This window comes from Gopherus flavomarginatus, chromosome 5 (genome assembly GCF_025201925.1).
Source record: "Gopherus flavomarginatus isolate rGopFla2 chromosome 5, rGopFla2.mat.asm, whole genome shotgun sequence".
In the NCBI taxonomy this organism is placed as follows: Eukaryota; Metazoa; Chordata; order Testudines; family Testudinidae; genus Gopherus; species Gopherus flavomarginatus.
This window is the reverse complement of record NC_066621.1, coordinates 72,492,737-72,516,023: the sequence shown is the minus strand read 5'-3', so window position 1 is coordinate 72,516,023 and position 23,287 is coordinate 72,492,737. Positions and strand designations below refer to the sequence as shown.

The 23,287-nt window shown below is 39.4% G+C and overlaps 1 protein-coding gene across 6 annotated transcripts in view; it reads left to right on the top strand.

Moving 5' to 3' along the window:
* The window catches only part of ANO5 (anoctamin 5), a 91,771-nt gene that overhangs the window by 9,674 nt on the left and 58,810 nt on the right, over positions 1 to 23,287 (top strand). For 4 of the 6 annotated variants that reach the window (XM_050955285.1, XM_050955280.1, XM_050955284.1 and 1 more), the window contains exons 2-3: positions 16,071 to 16,115; positions 19,201 to 19,271. In XM_050955285.1, the coding sequence (XP_050811242.1) occupies positions 16,071 to 16,115; positions 19,201 to 19,271 (116 nt within the window). The remainder of the gene's footprint in view (positions 1 to 16,070; positions 16,116 to 19,200; positions 19,272 to 23,287) is intronic. The other 2 variants (XM_050955286.1, XM_050955283.1) reach the window with 1 other exon arrangement.

Here is a 23,287-nt window from a genome sequence, read left to right as displayed (position 1 = left end):
CTTGTATTACATGTGCAAGCAGTCTCACTGACTTCAGTGGCAGAACTCATGTGTAAGGTTAAGATTTTGTCATGGTTATTTTTAGTAAGAGTCACAGACAGGTCTCAGGCAATAAACAAAACTTCACAGAAGCCTCTGACCTGTGTGTAACTTGTACTAAAAATAAGGGGAGGGTTTGAGGAGGGATGACAGACGCCTAAGGTGAGGGAGGGGGGGTGAGAGCCCAAGCACTGCTGCAAGGGAGGGTCTAGCACCCACTGCCCACAGTGGATGAGAGGTGCAGGAGCTGCCCATGGTGGCTGGTAGCCAGGGCCACCCAGCGCAGGGGGGGGGGCAATTGGGGCAATTTGCCCCAAGCTTCCGGCCCTGCAGGGGCCCCCACGAGAGTTTTTTGGGGCCCCTGGAGGGGTATCCTTCACTCGCTCTGGGGGCCCCGGAGCTTCTTCCACTCCGGGTCTTAGGCTGCAATTCGGTGGTGGTGGGGTCCTTCCGCCCCAGGACCCGCCACTGAAGTGCCGGGTCTTCGGTGACAATTTGGTGGCAGGAAGACCCCAGGCCCCCTGAATCCTCTGGGTGGCCCTGCTGGTAGCTTCCCCCACTGGCTGACAGCTGTAACCCTGCTGCCTCGGGGCTGAGGCGGAAAATGTCATGGAGGTATCTGGAAGTCACAGAATCCACAACTTGTGACCTCCATGACGTAATCTTATCCTTATTCATGTGTGAGATGAGCAGAAATAGGCCTTAGTTTGTCTAACCTAGCGATTGTTAATTTGAGTTTATTAATTGCCAAGTAACTTTAGTTGGGTGACATGTTTGTACATACATTTTCATTTGACTTTCATTAACATCGATTTGAGCAAAATTTTGTTTGGATGAATGTTCTCTGGAAGCAAATTACAGACCCATAGACAAGATTTGTTTAATCAAGAAACAGAATTTATTTTGTAATGAAAAGGAATTTGTCTTGAGAAGATGCAGAAGTATACTTTGCAAACATTAAGTTATCAAATGAAGGAACAGAAACAACACTATGTGAGTTATGTTGAATAATGATTGTATATTTGCTATGAAGAATCAGCAAAACAACATTAATTGCACAATTTCTAATAATGAAGAAATCTGTATAAAATATGATCTGCTTGTGGACAGTTCATTCATTCAAGTGCCTATTGAACTAGGCTTTGAAATTCAGTGTGCTTATTTACAGGACTTGAAAAATTTACCTGACACATAGTAGCCACGATAAAAAAAGAAAAAAAAAGTTTGTCTCCAGGTCCCGTGGTGGTGGGTAGAGTTCATAGTTTTCTCAGTGATCAGCATAGCAAAATTGATCTGATGCGTAGCCATTTCATTAGTAGGCGGAGAGTTCAAAAGTGCAGCCGTTAAAATTAATGAGACCAGGCAGCAGCAGAAACACATTGGAGCTGTCGGTTTTTATGTGAAAGTGATTCAAATATGGATGGTTATCTTTGCAGCCATAAGGGCTAGAAACTTATTTAAAAAAAACACAACCCAAAAGACTTAGATGCTGCAGAGCTCAATAGCATTAGTTCCCATGCTAGTAGTCCAGGAAAACTTCTTTCTTGCCCTGATACGTGGATTTTTCAAACCCTCTAGTAAGTCATCACAGATCAATGAGCGGGGGTGGGGTGGGGTGGGGGAGGGGAATGTAAAATTCATATTTGACTTTTCCATCAGAGCTCCCAAAGGGCCACCAGCCTTTCCTGGGAGATTTCTACCATTTAAATAGCACTTGAAGGTTATGAATGACTGACAGATATCTAAATGAAGCTGAAGGGTGGAATGCTGTCAGCTTGTACAAAATAAAGTTGTATTTGATGGTGGTGTATTGTTCCCCCTGTTTGGGGGGGGGAGGGGTGGAATCTGAATACACCTCAAGAGAAAATATATTTGAGGCTTTTCAGGAGAGTGTTTTTGCATGAGTGTGGTGGGAGACAAGGGTATGGGCATGTGTGATGAGAATTTCCAGATGTTTGAAAGGTTTGCTGTTACATACTTTGAAGGCTCCCCAGCCAATCTGTGTCTAATCTTTCATATTAAACCATTAGAGGTCTGTAATACAACCTAGCAGTTAGTTCAGTATCTAATGAGCACTCTCAAGTGGCAGCTTCCTCCAGAGAAAAGGGAGGGGAATCTTTTCTGCAGCTTACTCTTACCAAATATAGACTGAGCTATGCAGCTGACTCATACTCCACAGTGCTGAAAAGCAACTCTTTTGTGGATTGTTTTTTTTTTTTTTTTAAAAAGCCATTGTAAACATTTAGGACTGGAGTCTTACCTGGCATAAATTGGTATAGTTACTTCCAAGTAAGTCTGTGTAGCTCCATTGACTTCCATAGAACTAGACCAAATTAGACCATTTGAAAATCTGTTCTTTGAGATTTGTAGTGCAAGATGCTATCATATGCAGTTGTCTTTTGCAGTCTAGCTAAAGATGTTGAGAACTGTAATAGAAATAGAGTAGTTAAATCAAAATGCACTTTGAATTTAGAATAAGCCAAAATTGTTAAGCAATTAGTTTACCAATATAATGTGGATGTGGCAGACTATGATTTACATGTCTCACTTATCATTCTATTCTATAAATCCAGTTAATCTAAAGAAGAGTGCATCTTGTGTCTCCAGCACTTTTTAATTCTTGTCTGACTTAGCCCAACAACAGCATGCTCCAGGGGCAGAATACCAGTGCAGTAAACATCTCATTAGCACCATAATCTTCATAATAAAGTACTTCATTATGTAATGTAAGCCGTCAGTTGTAGGTTTTGTGGCTATTGCAACCACACAGTTTGCAGACAGTTCACTATTTAATTCACAGTCTTCCCCAAATGCAGTGCTGTTGATAGGCCCAGCACAAGGCCATTCCAGCACTTATGGCCCCTCCACTCCTCAGTTTAGAAGTGAATGACACATTGGCCATGGCTTTTTGAATAGAGGTGAATTTCACCCACAAAGAGTTGCAGAGGAGTGTTGAATTCCCTTCTGTGGCTTCTGCTATTTAGCTCAACTCACACTGCAGAATCATGGCATTTTGATTTCTACAGCTGCAGAGGTGCCAAGAATATTTCATCATGTAGCTAAAAGAAAAACCCTGATTTATTAGAGTGCAGCTGCTTCCACATCCCTCTGAGCAAATCTTTTCATATTACTAACAAATTCAAATACTTTGCTTTTCAGAATTTATCACTAATGTAAATGCAGACTAGTTGGCTTTAGTAAACACCCCTTAACTACAGGATGTTGGATTGGAGCATGAGAGGTTTGTTGCTGTTGCCCCTGGAGAAAAGATTAAGCACTGAGATAGGCTTTTCTAAATGAGCCAATTTCATCCATCAGACATTCTTGGCTGTTCTTGCTGTATAAAGTTCGTACTTCTTGCTGAAATACTGAACAGCTGCTTCACACAATGAAAGGACAGTGTCACATGTGTAGGTGAGGATGCTTGCAATATACTCTTATTCAGCAGATTGGATAGGATTATTCGAAGGAATGAGAACTCTCCCAAAATGCTTTAAAAATATACTAAAATGTTGTAGCAAGTATTTAGTAAACAACCCAAGATACTTTTGTGAATATCTTTCATTAAAGTAAGGAGCCTTCTAAGGAGTTGCAAGCAGTTCTGATCATTGTTAAAGATGTACGTAACAGTAACATTATCTCTGAGACAGCAGCTTTCTCTACAGATTTATGTTGTTTGTGATAAATAGCAATTCAATGAACATTGGTACTAACTGTTTTATTATCAAGAGGCTGAATTAAAGGAGTGGTGTGATTGTCGGGTAGGCTTCATTGCATCACACACTAATGCCCTAGATAAAGCTAATTAAATGTTCTCAGTTGTATCTGTATATACCTGTAGGGAAGGAAGAAAATTTTCTTTCTATTGTTTGGATATTTGTTGCAATTATAACAGGCTCTCACGTTTGGAATGTCTCATTTGTTTTTCCCTGTGAGGCAGTAATATGCAAAAAGGTCAACAATGTGATTAAAGGATAATATCTAAGATGGATGGAAGCTTATTTTTTAAAATACTAGTTAAGAACTTATTACTAGGTGTACCATACTCCCAGTGACATGCAACCATTTGTGATAGATTTGTAAAAGTCCACAGCTTGTTAAACATTGGTCACACAAAGAACTCAATTTTGTTTGCCAGTTATACACCAGGAAAATGACCCATTTCCGATAGTGAATGTTAGCATAGATTCAGACAAGCAGCAGCTGGACACAATTTAGACCAGAACCAACCATGTTCAGCAGTATTTCAGAAAGCTATGGGGACAGATTTTAACCCTAGTTTTCTGAACCAGAGGTGAGCAAGATATGGATACAGATACAGTTACAGTTAATGTGTGTGTGGTTGAACACAGTTTGTCAACTTTATATCAGCAACAGGTCATATTTTAGCATTGGGGGAGGGATAGCTCAGTGGTTTGAACATGGGGCTGTTAAACCCAGGGTTCTGAGTTCATCCCAGAGGGAGAGGGGGGCATTTAGGGATCTGGGGCAAAAATCTGCCTGGAGATTGGTCCTGCTTTGAGCAGGGGGTTGGACTACATGACCTTTTGAGCTCCTTTCCAACTCTGATATTCTATGAATCTGTCAATCAGAACTTGAATGCTCTTTGTTGAATTCAACATAGTACAGTGGCACACTTAATTTTTAGCACTTTACAGTGGTCCTAAATGTAAATCAGTCATTAATAGCTTAAAATCTTTAGGAAAATATTAGATATTTAAAATACTAGTTTTAGTGTATTGAATTGAAGAGTGTCTTATAATTGACATATACACATGCATTTGAACAAATTTAAATATTAAGCTTAATGTTAACATTATGTAGCTTATATTAAGGCAATGAAGCACTGACAGTTTTGACCATAATATAGTTGTCTACACTTGCTTCCAAACAGCTTTGAGGCTTGTCCATATTAACTCTCTCATATCACCAAGGTTTAATTGTGATAGGCTGACTTTAATCAAAGTCTACTTATCACTAGGCACCCCTCTCATGGCTAGGCATAGCATAGAAAGTGCTAGCCCAGTGAGGAGCTGCTATCCAATGTCACTCCAGTGGAAACTCATTCAGAAGCTCTGGCTAGGTCACAGTCTTTATTCTACCCTTCCTAGGTCACAGCTGTCCAAACTGTGAATCCAAAACTGTTTTTAACAGAAACAAAAATCCTTCTGCCTCTCTGGGGCTCTTCCTCAGAGAGCCCTCAGTTCAACCTACAGCCTCCTTGCTGGGCCAAACCACCATTATGATAGCCATTCTCAGGGCTTGTAAAGGAACCTAATCCAATTCTCTACTCTAGGTTCCAGCCTAAGGTCCTGTATTACACTGCTAGGGTCAACTTCTTGAGTCATGTTGAGATTTTCCCTAGGCTACTCACCTCACCTCTTTATTTCGCTCTGGGTTGCCCAGTCCCTTCCCTGTTTGTTGAGCATCTCTCCTAAGCCTCCCTGGAGAGCTTTCTTTTCCTGCTGTGAGCTTCCCCCTTCTTATTCCCTGACTAACTTTCTTCCTGTCAGTAACTCATCCTGATTCCTTTTATACAGGAATCACCTGATTTCTCTTGTGTGGGGTTCATCCAGTAATCAAGGTGGGCTTAGCCTCAGGCTCTCAAGCTGATGGGGCAAACCATCCTGTTACACTGACTAGTGAGTCAGTAATGGTTAGCATTGTGTTAGCTAATGCAACTTTTCACAATTGCAGGTGGGATCTTGAGGGAAGATTCTGAGCTAAATCAGACCTTCCCTCCTCACTTAGCCCAGGCATTATTCCTAACAAGAGAACTTGAATTCATCATTTCTGAAACTCCCTTTTTCTCACCCACAGAATATCACATTTGAGGTCTATCTTGGTACATCTTCTGTACAAAGTACTTTAGTAACTTTTTGATTGTTAGGGTCCCTCCGCCCAGGAAAAGCTTGCGTAAGCGGACTTTATGAGTCCTCTTTTACCAGGCTGTGGAGCACTAAGTCCATTACTGTGTTGTCACATTGGCTGCTCCCTTGTCCTTGTTGAATGTGTGGAGAAGGATGCCAGCTTCAGACCTGAAGCAGGTCTGCTTTTAGGCCTTTTGCTCCCTGGGTTGGGATTAAGGCAACATTTACCTCTTTCATAATTTTCAAAAGTGTGTAGAAATTACTATGAACAGAGATGTTAGAGCAGTTGAGCCTTCCTTATTATGATCCTTAGTAATATATTATATTTCAGAAATCTGCCAAAAGGTGTGACTGGATTACACAGGCTCATTTTCCTGTGCGTGGCTCTATCATACCATTCATATAGTGTGAATGCTGAGCTGTAGAAATAAGTTCTGCAATTCTGACTTCTGCTTCTTGTGTTTAATTGCTACTGAATTTTTAGTGTGTTATCTCTTCAGATGTGCACACAATAGTCAGACTTTTGGGGGTTTTTTTAACCCTTCCCTTCCATTCAGCCTGGTATTTTTTTTTAATTTTACTTTTAAGTGAATTTAAATCTAGTGATTGTCAGCATCCACAGAACAAGCTTAATGTGAGTAGTGACAGCATGAGCTTCCTTGCGTAGCTCCGGCACTGAACGACCTGGAGGGATGAGCGTGTGCTCCAGTTACCATATACCCTTCTCAGTTGTGGGTCTCTGCCGACGCTGCTAGCAGAAGGTTCAGGTTAGTGCCACTTGTGGTATTGCTGATTGTAATGTGGGTATTTTAGATATCATGCTCAGAGACGCTTCAAAATACCTAAAGTGGATGGGGCTGGCTTCTGTATAAATTTTGGGAGGTAACCCTGCAGCTGTGTGTGTGTTTTTCAAGAGCGGGTAGCAGAAACATCTCCTCTCACTCCCAAATTGAAGTGCCCTGGGTGGTGCCTGAGCCTGCATATTTAGGAAAAAATTCTGCTCCCTTTTACATTGGTGTAATCCAGCCTAACTTCAATGACTTTGGTGGAGTTATTCTAGATTTACATTGGGATGACTGTGATGTTGTGGGGATCACTCAAACTGGTCAGGAGCTCTGTCACCACCTACTCTGTAGCTTTGGGGCATCTTTGTGCCATGTGGCTATGATTCAGATCCCTACCACAAGTAGTCAGCCCATAAGCATAAGGTTTCACCCTGGCTTTCACCATCTTAGTTACTCTTTGCAGGGTGACCCCAACAGCCCTCCCAATCCTGTGTGTTTCCAAATCAATCCTCACCATGTTTTTAAGACACTTAGACTGTTCCCTGTGGTTTGTCACTCTGATGGTAAGAAACCAGTCCCCGATTATCTGTTCCCTTGTGCATACACAGTATACACAGTTTTCACACCAGAGACCTGCTTGGTGTATAAACAAACAAACATTTATTTAATAGAAAAAACACACATTCAAAGATGAAATAATAAGAAAACAAGCATATACAAGTTACACAGAAAATAAATATAGTGACTTTACACTTCCATATTAGATAAAATCCCTTTTTCTAATACAAGTTATCTATTGCTTTTAAACAGTTTCCCAGCAAAACCCCCTCGCTATAGGGGGGATTCAGTGTTCCACAGACAGTTTCACTCCTCAAGGCTGCCCCTCAATTTCTGGATACTTTTCAGTTCAAACTCCTTCCATTTTAAAACAGTTTGCGTTTTTTTCCCCCTTCAGTCACTATAAATATTCAAAGGGGAAAACTCCCTCCTTGCTTAGTTTGGAAAACTGGGGTTTTCTTTTCAGTTTCAAGCTCTCTCCATGTGCTTTGATGCTTTCTTGTTGCTCTTTCTTGAGCTATACATTAGCTCGGTGCTGGGAGTCAGTTTCATCTGGTAAAGAGCATACTGGGGTCAGACTGTGGTCCATCTTGCCTGGTATCCTGTCTCTGACAGTGGCTTGTACTAGAGTTTCAGAGAGAGTGTAGAAAACAAGGCAATTATGGAGTGATCCAACTCTGCCTTCTGCTTCTGGCAGTCACCCTGAGCACGGGGTTGCGTCACTGGCCATCTTGGTTAATAGCCACTGATGGACCTATCCTCCATGAACTTTTCAGCCCAGTTATATTTTTGGTCATTACAGCATCCCTTGGCAATGAGTTCCACAGGTTTGTTTGTGTTGTGTGAAAAAGTACTTCCTTTTGTTTGTATTAATTTTGTCGGGTGACCCCTGTTGTTTTTTTATTGTGTGAAAGGGTAGATAACACTTCTCTATTCACTTTTTCCACACAATTCATGATTTTATAGACCTCTATCATATTCCTCCTTAATCCTCTCTTTTCTAAGCTGAACAGCTCTAATCTTTTTAGTGTGTCCTGGTATGGAAGCTATTCCTTATTCTTGGGAGGTAGCCTCTCCTTGCTTGATTGCTTCATTGCCCTATTGTGAGGTGATGATGAAGCTGCACCACAGTTACAATTATAACCTATATATGATACATACTAGTGGTTCTCTACCTGTTTACCATTGTGGGCCACATATGCAGCTCTCTGTATTATGTGGTCCACATCCACACACTGTATATACAATCTTTATGGGCCTGTCACATGGGCTGCAGCTGTGTGCTGATTGGGCTGCAGATTGTGACCCACTGATGTATACATACATTCATAACCATAACATATATACGTATCTCATAATGACTATTAAATTCAGAACATTACAAGCGTTCATAAAAAATCTTACTTGATATACTTTTATAGTATCATAACACAGTATGCAATCAGTTGGTTTAACGGCTTGTTTTTAGCGTTTAAACCTTTTGTTCTCACCTTCAGGTGTCTGGATCCTGATTGTCACTGAGAGCAGAATTTGGGCCATTGAGTTCATCTTCACACTCAGTTATATTAGGGCTAGATTCTGGTTGTAGATTCTGTGCTTGGTTTCATCCTATTCCTCCTCATTTCCCGTGGGAATCCATGTACCACTGTCAACGCTATATTAGTCGAGTGTTTGTGCTTCCCACTGATTGTTGCTGGCCCCTCGTAAGTAAGCAAGGATTAAAGGTCTGCTGGTGCCCTTTCCCCAGTTGTAATCTGGATCTTACTGTGCAACCCTTGGAATGTTTGTTTTTGCATTTGTAATGTAACAGTAACCCACAGATCTATAGATGAAGAATAAATGTAGGGTAAGGAACTAATTATAGTCTTTTCTCAGCCAGAACAGCTGTCACATTTTATCTTGCTAGTGTAAATGGTGATAATTTCAGGCTTCAGTTTGAAAACAGACATTTTAAAGGAACATATGGGTTACTCATGAACATAAAGTTGTAATATTAAAATTTAATTAATTTACCACACTGATTATTCTGCATGGAGTTCTTGATTATGGTCAGAGCTTTATGTATACCCTCTTGGGTATCTGTGACTGATTTAAAAGCTTCCAAGCACGTTCTGTTAAGAAGCAAGAATCACTTTAGGAATGGCGCAGTTTTATAACAAAATCTCAGGAAATGACGTGGCCTTCTCACCATGGTTATAGGGATAACTGTGAAACTTCAGCATTATCAAATACTTGGCAAGAGAGCAGAACACCATCAAGCCATGAAAACTGTAGGTGGGGCACACATGCAGGCAGCACATCTAAATATATCATAGTCAGGCCTTTAATTTTTCTACAGTCTGTCCTCAAACTACAGAGTGCCCTGTGGTTTGCTATTCAAAGAGGTTTTCTTAACTATGAGTTAGGATATTGGAGAGCCTGGAGTTGACAAATTGATAATGTTCTGTAAATGTATCATGCTGTCAAGTAAAAACTGCAACAGACACGTGTATAGTAAACATCCATTTTCAGGGCCATTGTCAAGTTGGATGTCTGTGCTCACTTCACTTTGTTTTAAAGACTAATGCTTGCATCAGATACCGTAAGACCTGAGGACCATGGTCCATTGCCCAAATCATCTTATTGACTGATGGGAAACATTTCTTTCTGAGATGATCTGGGATCTAGTGCCAGCTCCCAAAAAGTCATCCCATCTCTGTTACAGTATCTTGGGCACAAAACGTGAGCTTTCCAAATTGGGAGATCACAAAACCAAATAGAAATAGGAAGGTTTTAATGAGATTCTTTTTTAAAAAATCCAAAACAAAACAACAAAAACGATTTTGTGTTGTTCTGTTTTTGTTATGGCTGTTTTGATTTTAAGCATAGAAGGTGAAATCCTGGCTCATTGAAGTCAGTGACAAAACTCCCAATGACTTCCAGAGGTCCTGGATTTTACTCGTATTTCCGGAGAGGTCAGGAAAACCAATGGAATAGATCACCAAACTTGTGCCTGAGAACCAAAACGTGCGGAAAAATATAATGTGAAATGACCAGTTGAATTTCAATGTTGAAATGGAATGAAATGCAAAAACTTGCCTAGTGAAAATAAATCTAGGGCCTGGTTTTGTCTTTATTGCTTCTGATCATCTTATTACACCTACACACACCTAGTCTGTATATACCATCTTATTATTATTGTTATCCCATATTATTGTTCATTACACACAGCTGTTACAGTCTTCAAGACTGTCAGCTCTTTGGGGCAGTGACTGTTACTTACTCTATTTCTGTACAGTAGCTCGTGCATAGGGCCCCCCATCAGGTTGAGACCACTATACACCAGTATAATACAAATAATAAATAATATAAAATTAACCACTGTGTTACTTCAATTTTACACCACTATAACCCCAGTGATTTCAGGGAACTTTGGAGTGTGCAGTATATCATGGCTGCATTCTCATGCAGAGCCTCTTCTCTTGAATATAAAGAGGGGTGATCCGTGGCACGTCTCTATGTGTGTGAGTTAAGCAGGTATCCAGAGCATTTTCATCTTCTTGTGTAGCCACATATGTAGTAATGGACACATCTGGCCCTGAGGGTATAGAAGACGTAAGCAGTACACTACAGTGAAAACAAGTGCATAGTAGTTGTTACAGCTGAAATACTGAATTAGGTCGGTTTTCAGGAATTCCAGAGTTTGGTATTTTGCCAATCCACCCTTGGGAGGCTTCTTCAGCATCTTGTTTCCCTTTTATTTGAAATACCACCTAAATGTCTGGCAGTTTATAAATACTATAGGTTCTCCCTATGTCCAATTACTGCAATTTAGAATATTCCTTTTTGGAACTGTAATTGATAAGATTATCAATGTAGATGTGTATCATTTTGCAAAATGATGAGCTGATGATACTTGTAACATATAATATGTACGGAATGATATTTTATTATAGCCCACATTGGAAAGAACTCCCAGCACTGCTAGCTATTCAAATCCTGTGTGCTGTTGAAAAGAGTTGCCAGCACCACCACATTAAAATACCATTTAAGCCATGTGCCACTAGACCCTTGTTTGTGGGTTTTTGCTAAAAACAGACCTTTTCCAAAGCTGATGCCTTTTATACCAAAGGGAAGCTTTATAATCCTTTGAAAGAGAGACACAAAGGGTCAAATCCAAGGTCTCTGGTTTCTGAATTTTCTGAAATTTTCCTGAATAAAATTGACTGACAACTGAGTAAGGATTTTAAGATTTGACCTGTACTGTGTAGGAGATTAAAAACATTGCACAATGATAAACTTTTTCTTTCTGATATATTGTTCTGGATTGCATCAATTTAACGTGTTGGAGCTGCCCTAGGCATTCTTTCTAAAATGATAAAAGAGATTTTGTTAGCACTGGAAATAGGCCTCTGTCTCTCTGCTGTATGTTGAAGCTTTGTTACGCACTATCATTCTTGTAAATTTTGTTTCTTGTATGTGAGTAACACCCTGTTCTTTGGAACAGTTCAGGAGGCTTGTTTGTAGCAAAGTTTAAAAATAAAGCACTTTTTTTGGTAAATGAAAGTGTCAGTGCAGCAGATAACACTTACTACATCCTTTGAAAGGGAGGCATAGCTCCTGCTCCTGCATGTTCACCCTCAAGGCCTCTTCCTTAGTCATCCGAGATGTCTTTGGGGGACTCCTGCTGCTGCTAATGGAGTTAGTCTGGATTTACGCTGATGTGAGAGCAGAATTTATCCCTGCATTCACTGTAGAGAGTGAGTATATTTAAAGTTAATTTGGGCTTGGTTTTTAGAGATGAGTACTAATGTTTCATTACAAAATAGTGGTACCAATGTAAATGTCTGTAGCAGCATCTTATTCCTAGCTGCTCAGGAAAACAGGTATCTCTAGTTAAGAGAGGTTCTGCATCAACTATGTTATCATGAATTCACATGAGGAACGTAAGAGGTGATTTCAGTTCATTCCTTGCACTTTGTTTATATTTCTGCTGATTTAGAAACATAACATTTTCTTGTAGCTTATTTACGTACAATATTAATGTATTATCTGAGAGAAATTCAGTTCTTTTGATACAAAGGCCCTTTATATGAGGCTGTATTATTTTTAACTGCTGGACATCTCTGCAGCCTCTAGAAAGAGGGAGAGAGAAAAACCTAATTAGCATTTGCTTAGGATTATTACTTATTTATTATAGATTATTTATAAGCATCAGTTCAGATGTGCTAGCTTCTTAATGATATCTTTAAGGGAGGCTGTGCTACTTGCTCTGTCTGTGTTCTGGGTATGTATTAGTTTGAAAATTGGGCCAGCTTTTCAAGAATATAATTGTTCATACAATGGATGTGCAGTAGCTTTTAGGGCTGAACAGTATGATTTATGAAAAAAAATTACTTAAGGAGAGTAGATCCAGTACCTTAGTTTCTGTGTGTGCATGTGTAATTGAGTTTGGGGACACATGCTTAAGTTAAAGGGCTAAATTCATCCATAACTCTATTGATTTCTGTGAAGCTGTACCAGGGTAAGCTTGAATCTGTGCCCAGCGAGACAAACATAATAAATCATGTTGACATCACTAAGAACTCAAACAATGTTTTTTAAATCTACTAAGAAATAGATTGTGTATTTAGGCACAGCTCTGAATGTGTGTAAACCACCAGTTAGGAATAATCCAGGGAGGCATTGTGTCTCAGAAACATGCTTCAGAGACACAATTCACTCTCAGCTTCCCCCTTGCAGAGATTCAGATAGCTATTGCTTATGCAAGAAATAAGTTGCAACACTCCTCACATTAACTTAAGTATGCTAGTCAGCATGCTGAATGGAGTCAGAGATCCACCTCTCCCATCCCACCTGCTCTAGAGGTCTGAGGTGACCTACCTGCTATGCACCTGGACCCAAAGTCCGGGTAGCCTGTGAAAGGGGGCCTGGGATGTTATAAATAAATATATGGAGATATACCTGTCTCATAGAACTGGAAGGGACCTTGAAAGGTCTTTGAGTCCAGTCCCCTGCCTTCACTAGCAGGACCAAGTACTGTCCCTGAAAGTCCCCCCCCCCCATCCCTAAATGGCCCCCTCAAGGACTGAGTGCACAACCCTGAGTTTAGCAGGCCACTGCTCAAAACACTGAGCTATCCCTTCCCCTTTCTTTTGCAGGCAAATACTCAAAGTTACAGTCTATCCCAATAGTATTTTTAAAGATATAATAAAAGGATGCTGCATTTGGTTGACCCTCTTTAAAGGAAGGTACGTATTGGGGCTACTTTTTATGCTTAATAAAATAACTTTTGTTTCTTACAGGAGTAGGTGGGTGAGATTCTGTGGCCTGCATTGTGCAGGAGGTCAGACTGGACTATCGTAATAGTCCCTTCTGACCTTAAAGTCTATGAGTAAACCCAGAGATGAAGGAAAAAAGGCCTTCAAACCACCTTTATGCTTCCCCACTTCTGGCTGTTCTAAATTATGCCTGGCCACACGTTCCCTCAAAGGTCTCTATTGCTGCTGAAGACAGGTAGAGTGCTGCATCACTCTGATCATGTCCCTGCCTGTAAGTATGCCCTTGACAGTAGAGCAGGAAGGTGATGTGGCCTGTGGCAGAAGAATTCCCGATTATGCCAGAGTTAAGGGTACGTAGAACGGTAAGGGTACATAGAACGGTTATTGAGTCCAGGGTCTGACCCATTATGTCTTATGGAGCTTTGAGGAAGCAAAGCTGCCATTTCATCCTTAAACAGGGTGCAGAGCATGTTCATTTCTGCAGCTGACCAACTGTTCTGGCTAGTGTGGAGTGTGTGAAGGTAGTGTCCCTTGCTTACACTTTGCACAGGCTCGCACTAGCAGTAGCGCTAGTCCTATGGAGTTCATCTCATTTCTCAGAAAAGATGTAATAGTTCATAACTGCAGTATGGTCTTGCCTTACTAAGGCTTCATTGCTTTTTGAAAATACATTGAATATGTATACTAGTGTATTGTATTTATAAAGCTTCACAATTAAACTACGCATGCCAGGGTAAATGAACAGATTACATTTTATGATGCTTTTCCTTGATTTTTTTATCTTGCATTTGTTTTTTTACTTGCTAATTAAAAAAATATTCTGCCATTTATGCTGGGTCTCCCTGCCATGAGAGTGAATTTACCTGGTTTCACCATGTTATCATATTAAGTCTAGTGCATTCATTTAGTCTCCTGCCATGTGTCTGCTTTTTCAAATGTGTGACTACCAGCCTCACTGCACTATCTCACCTGTTGGTCATTAGAAGAATATGTTACTGGTGACTTAGAAAATATGTGAGTATACCACTGTCTAAACCATTGAGGATTTTGTCAGTGATCTTTCTGGAGTGAGAGGGTTCTAAGAAGAATAGGTAGATTTAAGAAGAAAGCCAATATTTAGGTTTCTGAAACACTGAATTATCTAAAAAATCCATTTCTTAAATGCAGATATGTGAAATGCAATTGCTTTTATTTTGAGTTTTTGCTTGTTAATGTATTTCTTTTTTGCCTGGCGCACATAAGGAAGACCTCTTGTGCAATTCCAGTAAAGATGTAGAATGCTAGTCTAATGCCCTGTACTGTAATTACTTAAGAAATTGTGCACATTTATAATAAAATATACCTGATCTCCCTAGTGAATAAATACCTTATTTTTATATACAGTAAGTTATCTAAAAAACAGCAAAAGTGTCAAAGCAGCTCTATGCCCTCCACATTTCTATTCCTACTGTTGACTCATAGGGGCTATTTTACAGCAGTCTGATCGTCCTGGGCTGTCACTCAAGTGGAAAGTACCTGAAATTCTATGGGTGTTCATACATACAGATAATGAAATACGCCCTGGGATTTGGTTGGCAATACATTTCTACTATTACCTCCTGCAAACAATGGCTGCTTGTACAACCAAACTGACAGCTTTGGCCATGGGAGGGGGTATAGTGATTCAGGGGTAAAATTTTCAAGTGTCTAAGTCCCATTTTCATAAGTAAGTCACCCGACGAAATTAATACAAACAAAAGGAAGTCTCATTGACTTACAATGAGATATAGGGTCCTAAATCACTCAGGTGCTTTTGAAAAATTTAGCCTCAATTATGGATCCAATTGAAGAGACATCAGAGACAGTGCTTGCAGTGGGAAGACATTTCTTTCAGAAACCCCATGTTGCTGACTATGGAGCGGCAGTAACATTTACTCATATTTAAATGTGGAAAAGTGTCCTTATCTTTCTAGAGTGGATTTCTATAGATGTAGGTTATCCTGTGATTATTTCCTAACTGCTTGAGCCATTGCAGCGGCTGACAGCAATTTATTTGCTTGAATTCTTCATTGTAAGGTGAATGAGTCTATTTATTTTCCAATAGATGTGTTTATTGCATACTCCTTTGAATCTACAGTCATTTTAGATCTCTTGTTTACCTTTATTAGGCAGTCTAATGTTGAATAGCAAAACAGGGCCTCTGCTGTTGTTGTACTCTGTATGTGTGGAAAAATGCACTCTCTTTTGTCATCTTTGGCAAGCGGAAGTAATGTTTACTGCAGACGTGACTGTCTTTTTCTTGCTGTTGTAGCTGTCATGCTGTTTTAGGCTGCTGAATAAGATGCTTGTGTAAGAGGGTGAAGGACAAAAATGTACTCTAGAGATTTTTATTTTAGGAGGGAGTCTTATAAAAATCATACTGTTTGCTCAGTTGATAACCCTTTATCTCTAGTGGCTTGTTCTGGTTATGGCAGCTTTGTCTGCTGCAACAGGAGAGGTCTGTACTAACTGTATCATGATATAAAATGGATGTGACTTTCAGGCTTTTGGTTCTTACTGTAATGTTTTTTCCCTTAAAGATAATATTGCAGTTCTCACCAAGTTCAAGCCATCAAGGTCAGCAGGTATTGTACTAACCAGCGATATGCCGTGTTCTCTTTTTTGTGTGTCATCTTTTTGTTTCTCTCTTTGTTCAGATTTGGAATTTAGATCAGTTGTGTCATAGATATTTCGTAAAACCAGTGAGATACATGGAACCATGTTAAATTTATAACATGTACCTCATACATTCTAATGTAAATTCTTGATTGGAAATAGAGATTGTCCTTATTAATACTATCGAGGAAAGACACTTTTGTTTAAATGCGAATGCTGCCAAAACAGATAGAGCTGTTTTCACTCCCAGCATATGTAATCAGCTACATTGCTGATAGATCAGTTCAATATTACAATTCTGAGTTATAGTTTCCCTTGAATTTAGCATTAAACTCTTCAACTCTACATTCATGATAATACAACAGGATTAAAAATTGTAAGGCTTTCATCTCAGACTGTCATTGTCTTAAGTTCCAGCTTTCTTTAGGTATTTTGTGACATGAACAGCTTTGTTTTTCAAATAAATGGGACAAATGTAAGAATACTAATTACTTGTTATCAACAACTATCAAGCAGTCAAATGTCCTTTTTTGTGACATGCCTCTCATGTTAAGTGCAGGTCTGTTTTCTGTTGTGTGTTGAGTATTTGTGCTGTGCTGAGACGTATTGAATTAAAAGGTCAGCGCTGAAGCCGTTTTCCTTGTCTGTACTTCTGAAAATCTAGTGTTATTGTTTTGAAACAAATATTCACCACAGGAATTATGAACCTCTATTTTGAGAGGAGCACAGTTTTCTCTGGTCCTCAAAGTGATACCTAAGGGATAGTAGTGGGATATGAAAGGAAGAAAATAATCCTGTTACTCCTGAGCTGAATTTTCAAGGATAGACTCATAGACTCATAGGTCAGAAGGGACCAATCTGATCATCTAGTCTGACCTCCTGCACAAGGCAGGCCACAGAACCCCACCCATCACTGGCCTGTAAATTTGCATCAACAAATGTGCATGTGCAGATCTCCAAATATGGGTACACAAACAGAATTTGTATGTGCAAATTGTGTAAGTATGTAACTACAAATTTAACTATGCTGGCATAACTGAATCGTATAGACATAGCTTGCACCAACACTGTGGGAACACCACCTCCCTAAATGACAGTGACTCGGTCAGTGGAAGCATTCTTCCATTGACATAGCTGCATCTACACTAGGGGTAGGTTGGCATATGGATTTTTCACATCCCTGCCTGACATAGCTGTGTCAACCTAAGTGTTAAGTGTAGACCACGTCTCAGATAACGTTTTATGGGGAAACTTCTGAATGTTATAGTAAATTAATGTGTTTGTTATATAGTATCTCCTCACCTTAGATGGTGAAAATATAAAGAATATATTTTAGAAACAAGCTTACACATATTACTTTAAGAGCATTAAGTTTGCTCTTAAAGATAAAGTAAATTTATTTTTTCCCTGACTTTCATCACTTTTGGAGAAAACCAGATGAGATTTTGGCATCAGATATGGATATGTTTGCAGGCACTAGAAGTGTAATAAATGAGTTACTGGGTTTATACTAGCGAGGAAAAAAATACACAGATAAACCAACACTGAAATTTGGAACAGTTTGCGGAAAGGGGAAAGGCTGATAATGCAGCATTTGATGTGAATTGTCGTTTCGTCTTGTAGAGCAAGTCAGTGAAATACATGTTTATCTGTGGTGTTTCTTCAGGCTCTTCTGGTAAACTGCATAGGCTTGATTTTAGATGTGCTAAGCCCCCACAGCTAAATTCAAATGAATGGGAGTTACAAGTGCTCAGCACCTCTGAAAATCAGACCCTGTGCACATCTGTGTTCTTGAAAATGGAGGGAAATGATGATCTTCCCCTCTATAAATGCTCCAGTGTGTGGATCAAATAATTCTCTTATTTCTCTTGTTTCTTTTAAAGGCATATTTTTCCATGCACAGCCAAAAACAAACCATCTTGTTAATCTTTTGCATGAATGCCTCGTTGTAAAAGTGAAAGGCTGAATTGACAAGACTTCGACCCTATAGTGAATACTTGTTTTGCTATATGCCTATACAGTTTCATAGTAGCAGAATGTGGAACACACACAATTTCCCTACATTTAATTTTTTTCTTAATACAAGGAAATTCTATAAAATGTATTTTACTATTTTTTTTAGAATGAAACCTGAATATAATAAAAAAGTTGACATATCAGCAACCTTTAAACATTAATAAAAGAGAAGTCAAACAGGGACACAGTCCACAGCCTCCTTATTAGAGTTAAGGCCAATATAAACCCTAGCTCCATGGTGATATTTACTAACTCTGCCCTTGCAGAGCATCTATCAAGGAGAGGCAGTCAGTCATTCTGGTATTACAGTTCAAGCACAGGTGTGGGTGCGATAGATGACAGTGATATCAACACCAAGCACTAGTATTGTGGGCTGAGTATACATGTGGTAGGTAATGCTAACAATCAGTGCTGCTATCAAAGTAACACCATGAAATCCCTTTTACTTTTTTTTTAAATAACGAGGATTTTGGTAATCTGAGCTGTAGATACCCCTCCTGAGTTTCTCGCCGTATCTCCATTACACAGGCATCTGTGATTCACAAAGACCTCTTGTGAAGTTTCAGAGCTGTTGATTCCCCAACAATGACAGGCCAATTTCAATTTCTAGCCAACATCCTCAGGGAAAATTGAATTTTCAGAACTCAGGCAGCAAGGTTCTCAATGTGTGACCCTTATAGATATGATCCTATCAGACATTCCATGCAAGAATGGATTTTATCTTCTGAGATTTCTGACATTCATTTATCAGAGTTAAATTTATTTCTGTGACTGCAAGGTTACAATGAGCTAGTGGAACTTGAGCTCAACACTTGGAGTATTTTGTCTCCGAGGCTACAGGAATCATTTGTGAAGGAAGTTTCTGGTTGTTGTTGAGAAGTACAACTATTTCCCAGCTTTGACTTTTGATTTTTTTTTAATGAAAAATTAGTATTTCTAGCTTGATGCATTGAATTTTTGCTTCTCTTACACTTTAAAAAAGGTTTTAAATAGGAAATATATATTTTGATGTGATTTTTTTTTTCCTGTACCCTTTAGGGGAAGATAGCAATGGACCTTTGTGTGAAACTATTTCAAACACAGAATCAGAACTTCGAAGCAACTCTGAGGTAAGATACGTGATATGTGCCATTCACTTTTCAAGTTTGTGTACATCAGTTGTAGACAGTAATGGAAGTACCGCTTTGGGAGATGGAATTAATCTTGATTAATAGTATGTCTTTAGATGTATTGACATTAGTTTGTCTATCCTGATTTAAATACTTATAATATTATCTAGGCAAACACTTTCTTCCTTCCCTGGTTTTGTGATGAGCAAATCCTACCTTAATATTGTCCCTGTACATAGCATGATTATATACTGAATCTTGCAAAAGAGCGTTACAGTATATCAACATTAAAAATATAGCATGCAATTTGAATTGAAAGTATTTCCAATATCAATCTGAAATGACAACCACAGTGCAGTGTCTTGGCAATTAGGAAGACACAATGCTTCTGTATAAGCACAACACAGGATAACACAGCACATTGCTTTATGTTACAAAATCGTATGATATTGGCCTGTTAAAGAAACAAAGGCATATTTGAATTCCTGCGCCCTAGGAATTATTTGAGATACAGTTGTTGAACTTGGTTATGACAAGGATAAAGGAAATTGTGTAATTTGGACATGTGAGCCCATCTGTTCAGTATAATGGTGTATAGTTCCATGTAATGAAATAATGAAAGGTATAATTCGTTTAACAGAGCTCACAATATCTCATTTCTAAGTATATACGGTACATTCTTTACTTAAAGAGAGGGAAGTGTATGTTCCCTATTTTTTAATTTAGATTTAAAAAAAAATCTAAAAAGACAATATTGAAGATGACATTTATTTTTTGTAATGGTTTAATGATTTTTAGGGATGCTTGGGACATCTAATCCCCCAAGCGTTGCAGGTGTCACAGCAACAGAAGTATGTGCGCTAGGAACGTATTCACATGCTTTCTACGAGCTACTAAGCTGAAACAATCTCTTCAAACTTTGGGCATTGGTAGGCCTTTTGCTTCTACTGCTAAACCACTTAGGTGGTGAAATCTCTGTTCTTATCACTGAAAGGCTTACACAGAGTTGCTTCCATTTTCTTTGCACTGGTCCCTCAAAAATTGTTACAGTAGGAAAATATTAATGGTCTCACTTAAAGGCACAATGCAAAGGGGATTACAGAACAGAATTAAATCATGACATTAAAGGAGAAATGAAAAGACAGCGTACTCCTTACATTAGACCTATCAGCTTTGATTTGGTTTAGTTTGAAAGCATATCAAAACATCACTCCCCTTGGGCTGTCTGTTTTGTTTGGAAAGGAACAGAGGTGCACATTACAGGGACAGCATGACCAACTCTATGGGGTTTGTTTGGTCAGTCATCAAGATGATCTTTTAGGATTTTAGGTTTTCTTATGGAAGGATAATCTCATTTGTTTTGGGGGGGTTTTTGAGGGAGGGGTTGCATTCATATGGAGTGATTTTTCCCCTGTAATTTATACCAGTACTTTTATCAAAGGCTAATTTAATTAAAAACACAAAACAAAACTATAAACAGCTCAAAAAAACAAAACAAAACAAAACACCCAGAAGCTAATCTGGCAACAAAAATCTACAGTATTTATTTTTTCTTTCTTACCCACTCTGTTCTTATTTTTCCAGTCTCCCTGCGTTTGTGAGCTACTTTGACATTACTTCCCTATTTCTTCCCCTCTCTTTTCACTAGGTACTTTATTTGGGGGGAGGAGGAGTCTTGCTTGATTTGCTTCTTTTCTTAGTCTCTCTCAAGCAGGATGCAAGCCCGGTAACTTTTGAGTGGAACTTCCTAATTCACAATTGTTTATGTGGGTTTGATATTGTACAGAACGTGCCCTTTTTAAAATTCAGACCAATAGCTTTAAAATGACGGGTACTAAATTCCCTGAATCTCTCAGGATGCTTTCAGTGCAATGGGAGAAGAAGATCTTAGCAGTTACCAGAAAACAGCTGATGGGGAGGAAAGGACAGGAATTCTTGTAAATAGCTGCAGTGGGGAGAAAAGTGTTTCAAATTGCTCTCTGTGGGTTTCTCATCTGAGACTGGATGCAATCATAGCATGGATTAGAATATAACCCTGCCTACCAGTCGCATCCAACATTAATCTTTGTGAATAGACTGCTTGGCAGACGCTCGGGGGATCTTACCTCGGTTATCCTTAAATCTCCAAGATATACATAAATAACTCTGAAGCGCTCAAACAAGTGACAGAGCTGATTTAAGTTATAATGAGCCTGATTCTCTGATGCATTTTATCCTATCTCGTCACTTAGATGAGTGCAAAGATGGTGGAAAGTGAACGTAAAATGCTACCATTCCAATTTGGTAGCATTTTACCTCGCTGTTCACAGGTGCAGTTGATGACACCAGTTGTGAGGCAGCAGACAATCACTGACTTTATTGCTTTCCAATTCTTTCACTTCAGAAATAGAGGAGAAAAGGGCACAAAAGAAAAACAGTCCAGATTTTTTGGGTTAGAAGGGAAGTTTAAATTGAATTTTTTAATGAATGACCAATTAGTAAACCAGGTATTGTAGCACAGGAGAAATCAAATCAACCACAGTTCTTTGACCTCTGTGATATCTGCACAATATGTATACATGGGTATTGTACAGACGGAGATAATCTTTGTCTATCTGCTACTGTAGGTTCAATTAAGGGATTAATGTTACTTGAACATAGCATTGTTTTGGTTTGTTGGGTTTTTTCAAGTTCCTCACCACCATAGAAGGCAATAGCATTACTCACATAAATCAGGTGTTGATCCTGTTAGAGCTGTATGAAAGTGATGAGAATTGTTTTTGCAAATTTATGCTCCAAAATGTTCTTCGTTTTGGATGATTTTGTGTGTAAGAAAATTTGTCTTTTGTGAAGCTTTTGTGAAATTAAAATTTCCATCATGAATGTCTCTCAGCCCCTTCAGCTCTTATTAAACCAGATCATTAACTAGTTTAAACTGCCATTGTTCCATTGTAGATAACGATGCTACACAATTTATACCAGTTAAGTGTCTGGCCCACTGACTTCAATGTGAGCTGCAGGTGGTCAGCACCTTTAGGTCTGTGTCCCAAAATGAGTTAAATTTTATCTGAAAGAAATAGCAAACACCCATGACTTCCCCACTTTCAAGGAGAAAAAATGCAAAATACCACTTTTTGTATGTGTGAAATCAGATCAGTTTCAAAAATTGAAAACAAAATTTTAAAAATTGTAATTAAAAAAAAATTTTTTTTAACAATTCTACCAAATGCATCAGGAAAACATTATTAGAGGAATACTGTATACATATTGAGGTCATACTTCTAAAGCACTCAGCATTGGCTAATTCTTCTGCCACTGAAGTCAATGGAAATTTTATCTTTAACTTCAATATGAGCCAGTTCTGATCGGTTTTGAAAACCCCTGTTGTTACTGTTTGGATAGTGACAGTGCCAAGGCAACGTGCACAGAGATGTGATAAGATCTATGCAAAAGATCTTGCAAATTAAGTGTATGAGGAAAGGGTATTTCATCTCTCTGACCAGTTTGACACTTCTGAACTCCAGTAATGTCAGTGAAATTATTCATGTTTTATGTGACATGAGAGCAGACTCAGGTCCCCAGCTGGATGAGAAAGTCTTTTAAATTATATGTATGTGTTCCTGCACCCTAACTCCCTCCCAGACCCCGCACCGCTGCCCCAGCCCTGAGCCCCCTCCCACACTCCAAACCCCTTGGCTCCAGCCTGGAGCCCCCTCCTGCACCCCAAACCACTTGGCCCCAGCTCAGAGCCCCCTTCTCTACCACAGACACCTCACCCCAGTCCCACCCCACACCCTTCACCCCCAGCCGGAGCCCTCATCCCTCTCTGGCACCGCAACCCTCTGCCCCAGCCCTGAGCCCCCTCCGGTACCCAAACTCCCTCTCAGAGCTTGCACCCTACACCCCCTCTTGCACCCCAACCCCCTGCCCCAGGCTCAGCCCAGAGTCCCCTCCCACACTCTGAACTCTTGGCATGCCTGTCATAGTATAATTCCCAAATCTGGACCTTAGCGTCCAGGATATGGGTACTAGCATAA